Here is a 6,850-nt window from a genome sequence, read left to right as displayed (position 1 = left end):
CACAAGAGGGACAGAGGAGGGAGCCAAAGGCAGCAGAATCTGGTGTGCCAAATTTGGGAGAGCTCAGAGAAGGCCTGGTGCCTTTTGCAGCCTATGCTTGGCTGGTGTTTTGTTTTCCAGCAGGTGTTTGGTGCCAGCTGTAGCCCTGTGCATTGCCCAGGAACTGTGCAGTTTGTAACTGGGCAGGTGACTCAGGGCTGGGCCATCACCCCCTCCTGTCTGTAGTGGTGCTCTCAGCAAAATACAGGTAAAATGAGGTGTCCAGACCCCAAAGAGCCAGGTTGTGAAAACAAAGGGCCCTTTAGAAAACTACCTGCAGCAGTTTTCCCTTGCTGCAGGCACCACCCCTGCACGATTAAGCAGCAGGTGGCCCAAATAAAATATTCAGGGCACAAGCCCAGGAATTACAACCATGCTTTGATTTAACAAACTGCTTCAAGCCTCTGTCTTCAGTCCCTGAGTAAGTTCACTGATTTCTCTTAAAATTAGGAGTGGCTTAAAGGCTGTGCTAATTAGCATGGACCCATGACTGCTGTGCAAAGTACAAACTGAAGGGACTGTGCTTCCAGCAAAGCACAGCTCCGTTACCTCAGCTGCATGGAATTAACAATACTCTCGTGAGGAAGGGGCACAATCCTGCCCCGAATCAGGGCAAACTGCCTACTTCCGAAATACCAACATTCTAAGCTCCTAAAGTGCTGCTGTTGGGGACTCTTGCTGCATTTTCTCTTTCTGCTGGACACCAGGAGGGGACTTCAGCGCAGGCAGAGCTCTGTAAGTACGGCTGTGGCTGCATGCAGCATTTGAATGCTGTTCTACTTCGCAGCACCTCCTGGGCTCCACATCTGCTTCCTGAGATGAGGAGGCTGCTTGAGCATTCCCAGGATCCGTGGGCATTTTGAAAGCGGTAACTACAGAGCTGTGTAAAGGCTACGGCTCGGGTCTGCGGCTCCGGGACCTCGGTGGCATTGACCCTCTCGGAGCTGCCTCTGGGATTTCAGCAGCCCCGGCTGGGCAGGGGAGCACCGGGCAGCGCTGCGGGGCGGCACCGGGGGCGGCGCCGGCCATCCCCGCCTTGCCCCATCCCGGAGGCGCTGGGAGCGGCCGCTGCGGTAAGGAGGCTCCTCCGGGAGCACGGGAAGCACCGGGAGGGTCCCTGCAGAAAGCGCTGCTGTTCCCTGCCGGGAGCTCCACCCTGAGCTGGGGGAGCATCCCCTCCTGCGCGAAGGCAGGACCACCCTTGATTTCCCGATGCATCTGCGGATCGCTCGATAAACTCGCCGCGGGCACACCAGCGGGTGTCCTTCCCTGGGAAACGGGGCACGGAGCTGTCCTGGCAGTGCCCGGGGTCGGTGCCGAGCCTCGCACAGCGCCTGCTCGGGCTCGCACACGCACAGGAGACGGCCGGGAGCCTTCCGGGGCGGTGCGCTGGGGACTCCGCCCGGGACTGCGGGGCCGGAGTGGGGCGAGCCGTGCCGGGGGCTCCCCCGGCTCCCGGGGGGCTCCCCCGGCTCCCGGGGCCGAGCCGCGCCCAGGCCGAAGGGCCCCGCTCGCCTCCACGCGTGGTGATGGGTTCAGTGCCCTAAGAGACTTCGGGTGGCTTTTGGGGCCAAAAAGCAGCAGGTGGTTGGGAAAGCGCAAGGTGGAGTTGTGGTTGTGTTGGTAATAGGAGAAAATTGATTTCCGTAAAAGAAAGGTAAAAAAATTCCAGCCAGCAAAAAAAAACCCCATGTTTTACTGGTTGTTTTCCTGCCTCACTGCTCAGTGAATTATTTGAGGAAACAGTCGGGTGGGTGAGGGATGCAATGGAGTTAAACACTCCTTATGGGGTGTGTAAAATCCTAGAAAGCTTTTCCTGTTGGACACCGCTGCTTTGCTCCTGTGATGAGCTTAGGGCTGTGGGAGGGATTCCTGGAGAGCAGGTTCAGTCTCCCTTGCTGGCGCCTCACGGGCAAAGTCCTTCCCGTGGCCCCGGGGAGGCTTCAGTGCCTGCGGTCCCGGGCTGGGGAGGCGGCAGGAGTTTGGTCCCGTGTGACATCCCCGGCTTGCTGCCTCCTCCCAGGTGCCAGGTCAGCCAAGCATGGCCACCCAGATGTTCGAGGGCAGAGGGCATGCGGCCGTCTACCAGAAATACAGGTTTGCACCGGGCAAAGAGCTGCAGCAGACCATCCTCTCCTACCTGCGGGAAAAGGTGAGCGGGGTACGGCCAGGCTGGAGGAAAAATCCAGGGAGTGTTTAACTGTGGGTGGCAGTGTTTACCTTGCTGGGAGTGTCACCTTGGTTGGTTGCCTCGTGGCCAGATGGGGGCACAGAAGAGACTTTCTACGGGTTCTGCTGTGCCGAGGCTGTTCCAGAGTGGGTGCCTGGGGAAGGAATAGGGTAAAAGCACAGGAATTGGGTGGCTGCCCACTGAGACACATCCACATCTCCCTGCAGAAAGCAATCCCTGCGGAGCTGGCGGTGGATGTTGGCTGTGGCTCTGGACAAGGCACCCACTTCCTTGGGGAGCACTTCAAGAAGGTGGTGGGCACGGACATTAGCGAAGCGCAGATCCAGGAGGCCAAGGACACCCCCTGCATGCCTAACATCTCCTACCTGTGAGTACCAGGACAGCAAGCTCAGCCAAAGGCAGAATTCAGGTCTTCACGTGGAGGTGGTTGTTTGTGAGTATGACTATTTTAAGAGCCAGCCGGCACCAAAGACTCCATTTGATGGAATTCCCAGTGTGATTAGGCATTATCCTAGACTCCCAGAAGGCATGGTCTTGCATCCCAAACCATCCAAAAACACCCTCTGAACCCATCACACGTGGCTTCTCCCCTTGCCCTGCAGCGTGTGCCCTGCGGAGGAGCTGCCGTTTGAGGACGGCTCCGTGGACGTGCTGGCGTCGTTCACGGCCGCGCACTGGTTTGACACGGAGCGGTTCATGCGGGAGGCGCAGCGCGTGGTGAGGCCGGGCGGCTGCGTGGCCATCAGCACCTACACCGTGGACATGAGCCTGCGCTGCGGGGACTGCTCCCAGCAGCTCACCAGAGCCTTCAGGGAGGTCAGCAGGGAAACGCGCAGTGCTGGGGCGCAGAGAGGGAGGAACGGTGTAGCGAGTGCTGGTGGTGTCCTGGATGGATGGAGATGAGAGATCTCTGAAGTTGGGTCTTGGAATATAGGGTTTATTGCAAAGGGCGTGGATGTGGGGCTTTGCTTGGAGCTGCCTGCTGCAGCTCAGAGCAGGCCCCAAGGAGCAGGAGCAGGGAGAGATAGAGAGTGCGGGAGAGGATGCTAAGAGCACGTCCAGTCCCCCAGGCACACCTTATCAGGGGGCTTCAAAGTGGGCTGGAACAAGACTTGTGCCAATGGGATTACAGATACTGATGCTTCAGAGGAGGGTTACAGATGTGGGATGAACCATACATTTTGAGGGGTGAAGCACAACATTCCATCTGACCCTTGGACCTGTCTGTAGGTAGAGGGCATTCTTTAATCAAAGGGGGGATTGCCTTTAGGTGACTGTACTATTGTTTTATAGTTGTTCAGTAACTAAGGTTTGGTATCTCATTTCAATCTCGCTTATAGTTTCTGTGTTTTCCAAATCTTTTGCCAGGCAATCATATTTATAAGGCTTTCCTATTTCATCTTCCCCAACATCTGGGATTGAGGGGGTGTGATGAGAGGAATCCTAATGCAGAATGGGGTAAATGCAGGGATTTAGAGACTTCCACACTGGGGTGGCTGGATCATAAGGAGAGAGACTTGAGGACTGATGGGGCAGACTCTGGTGAGGGTGGGAAGGGTGCCAGGGCAGATCTGGGAGCTGGTATTGTCCAGGAGACTTTTCATGTTGCCCTGATGACAGTGAAAAGAATGGGGAGTAGAAACTGTTGGGAATAAGTCCTTTTTTTAGGAATCTTTCTGGACAAAGGGTGTTTTAACAATTGGATAAAAGGAGACTTTCCACTATGAGTAAGAGCTGTGTAGGGAGGACAGAAGCCTCATTTTTAGAATAGGATCCTTGAATTGTTGACATTAAGGAAGATTTTGGTGTATTTTAATGCAACAAGTCTTTAAAAAAAGAAGGACATAGATGAATGTATCAGATGCAGGCCCAAACCCGAGTTAAGTGGCATCTGAGAACGTCAAGTGGTTTTTTGTTTGTTTTCAATACACTGTCTTTACAGTGCTGGGACAAGATTTTAAAATACTCAAATGATAGATTAAAATACGTCTTGGATGACTACAAAGAGATCTTTGAGGCCTTGCCATTCCCAGACAAGAAGAGGTGAGCAGAGCCACCTTTGGTGTCAGATATTTTATCCACCACATCAACCTGTGGTCCATGTTCCCCTGCCTTTGAGATTTAACTTGCCAATGTTCCTTTCTTGCTCATGTCTCTTGCAGAGTCACTGATATCTATGACCCAATTCCCATGACTGTTGAGGGTGTGGTTGGTTACATGGAGTCTACCTCTCCTTATCAAACCTTTAAGAAAAATGACCCTACAGCTGCAACATCCCTCCTCCAAGAGACTGAAAAGAGGTGAGAAAACTCCTTGGGAAAACAAGCAGAGTGTGGAGGACCTGTCCTGCACAGTGCATGCAGATGGAGGTTGTGCAGACCTTTTCAGAGCTGCAAGGGAGTGTGCAGGGATGTGCTCGTTCTCTTCCCCCAGGGGTGGACACTTGTCAGGGCTTCAACAGCAGATCTTTAGATTTTAGGCCTGTGTAGCAGGAGGATGTACTTGCACTGTATATAATATTATCTATTTATGCAAATATACTACCTGTTTTCATACTTAAAAGTTCATATATCTATGTGAGTAGTTCTGTCTACTTACACATGTAATTTTAGCTGTTTTATGTGAAGAATTCTATCTATTCTAGTGACAAGGTTCTGCTATGTTTTTATGTCTAGGGCTGAGTTGCTGAACTTTAGGCCTTAGGGCCTTTGCTAGCTTCTTTAGGCACTTGAAATGTATTTCTACTTACTTAAAACCTAAAGCTTAAACTTACTTAAAACTACAACTCACACTTCTATTTACTTAAAACTTAAACCTACACTTCTACTTCATATCTGTGTGGTTTAATATATCTTAATTTCTCTAAAGGCTTTAATTCAATCCCTGCATTCATCTCCCTCTCTGAGTTCCTCAGGGAAACTTGCATTCCAACATTCACCCATCTGTTTCAGCCCAGCAAGGGCCTGTGGGGAAGGGTGCCTGCTTATTTATTCACTGAGCAGAACAGCCCTTGTGCAGCAGCTGGAAGCATCTGCCACCCCCCCTGTGTGCTGTGGGTGGTGGGAGCTGTCTGGCCAGGGTGAGACCTTTCCTCTGCTTGTCCTTTCAGGATGCTGGAGACAATGGGAGTTTCCTCTCGTGAGACCCCGGTGGAGTTCTGGGTGAGGCATGTCTGTGTGCTGGGGTGCAAGGGATGCTGAGAGAGCAAACCCTTCTCCTCATCTGCTGCTACAATGGGAGAGGAAGGTAGATTGTCTCCTAAAACCCTGCTTGTAACTGCTCTGACTCTTTGGGAAGATTACTGCTGATTTTGCTGATTGAAATTTTGGTCTCCTATGGAAAGCAGATGGGGTTTTGTGCCCCTCAGGTTCCTGTCCACCTTGATGCTGCTCCCTCAGCACTGGAAGTGTCCCATTGTGGATTGCTGGTTTAATAACACATGGGAAAAAGAATCACAGGAACAGCTGAGAAACTCACTGCATTTCTTACACAATTAATAATTAAAACACAAGTTGAGAAAATGTTTCCTGTGGTTCCTGTTTTACAAAGAGGCTGTGGAGTACTCACTGGTGTGGGAATAACTGTGCTCCATTGAGTGTCCTGATGCCCTCAGTGCCCCTCTGCTCCATGGGGAGGGTGGGTTTTGGGTAGGAAGGGCCATTGACCCCTTTTCCTGCCCCAGCTAAGCGAGTGCACTGTCTTTGAGGGCTGCCCTGGAAAGGGGCTGTTCTCACGCACAGTGTGCTCCCATCCCTGGTGCAGGTATCAGCACCTTACCTGCCCCAGGAGTGCCTTGGCCCTAGTGAGGCCCCTCAGAACAGCTCAGGAGCCTTGATGGGATCACTGCTGAAGGGGAGCAGGTTTGTGCCCCCTATCACCCACCCACACTGCAATCTTAAGGAAGATTAGAGGCTGCAATTTTTGGGAGGGGCAAGGGGAGACATGAGGTCTCAAAGCTGGATATACCCTGGCACAGGTCACCTTCTGTTTGCCTTCTGGATATTTCAAGTCCAGACCCACCCTCTGCAGGGATCTTTCTCTTTCCTGTAATTCCTGTCCTTGGCAAGAAAGCTTCCCTGACACCATGGGAAGGGCTGTGCCCTTACTCTCTTCTACATCGGTGCATTGTTAAGAAAGGTGAAGTGCCTCCTCTGCTCCTGGCCCCAGAGGGGGTTGAGAGGAGCTGGAAATACTTCTGCTGAGATCCAGGGCTCTCAGGGTCCTGGCTGAGCTGCCCTCAGCTTGCCCAGGGTGAGGGGCAAATGCTTTGCCCCAGTTGGTCCCCCAGGAGGGTGATGGGGTCTTGGGAGGACAGCTATGGAATGGGAAGCCCATCATGTATGGGAGGCTGGTCCCTGTGTCCATGGCCAGGTGCTGGAGCAGTGACACTGGATCAGGCCCTGATCTCACTGGCTGAGGGGCTGCTCCAGGTGCAGCTTGGGTTTGGGGCAGCAGCTCTCAGGCTGGGTGAGCACGAGGGGTCTCTCCTGCCCAGGCTGGCACTGGGTGGCACAACTGCTGCCATACCGAGGGCCTGTCTGGCTGCCTGGGCTGGGGCAGCCCTGCTGGCAGGGCTTGTCCCTGTGAGGTGCATCCCTGCAGACATTCCAGGGCAGGGAG

The 6,850-nt window shown here is 53.3% G+C and overlaps 1 protein-coding gene across 5 annotated transcripts; it reads left to right on the top strand.

The window, feature by feature from the left end:
* The first annotated feature begins 551 nt into the window (after positions 1-551).
* Positions 552-5,751, top strand: LOC110473509 (putative methyltransferase DDB_G0268948). 5 transcript variants are annotated; one of them, XM_021536085.1, is made up of 8 exons: positions 552-774; positions 2,063-2,191; positions 2,437-2,597; positions 2,833-3,046; positions 4,173-4,273; positions 4,393-4,530; positions 5,340-5,476; positions 5,577-5,751. In XM_021536085.1, the coding sequence occupies exons 2-7, from the start codon at positions 2,081-2,083 to the stop codon at positions 5,428-5,430; spliced, it is 816 nt and encodes a 271-aa protein (XP_021391760.1). In that variant the 5' UTR covers positions 552-774; positions 2,063-2,080; the 3' UTR covers positions 5,431-5,476; positions 5,577-5,751. The 5 variants fall into 5 exon arrangements, with proteins under 5 accessions (XP_021391760.1, XP_021391755.1, XP_021391756.1 ...); XM_021536080.1 differs by having other exon boundaries at positions 5,340-5,751; XM_021536081.1 differs by lacking the exon at positions 552-774 and adding an exon at positions 1,089-1,112 and having other exon boundaries at positions 5,340-5,751.
* Positions 5,752-6,850: the final 1,099 nt, after the last annotated feature.

This window comes from Lonchura striata, chromosome 8 (genome assembly GCF_046129695.1).
Source record: "Lonchura striata isolate bLonStr1 chromosome 8, bLonStr1.mat, whole genome shotgun sequence".
Lineage (NCBI taxonomy): Eukaryota > Metazoa > Chordata > Aves > Passeriformes > Estrildidae > Lonchura > Lonchura striata.
The sequence above is the reverse complement of the archived record's forward strand: the minus strand, read 5'-3'. Positions and strand labels throughout refer to the sequence as shown.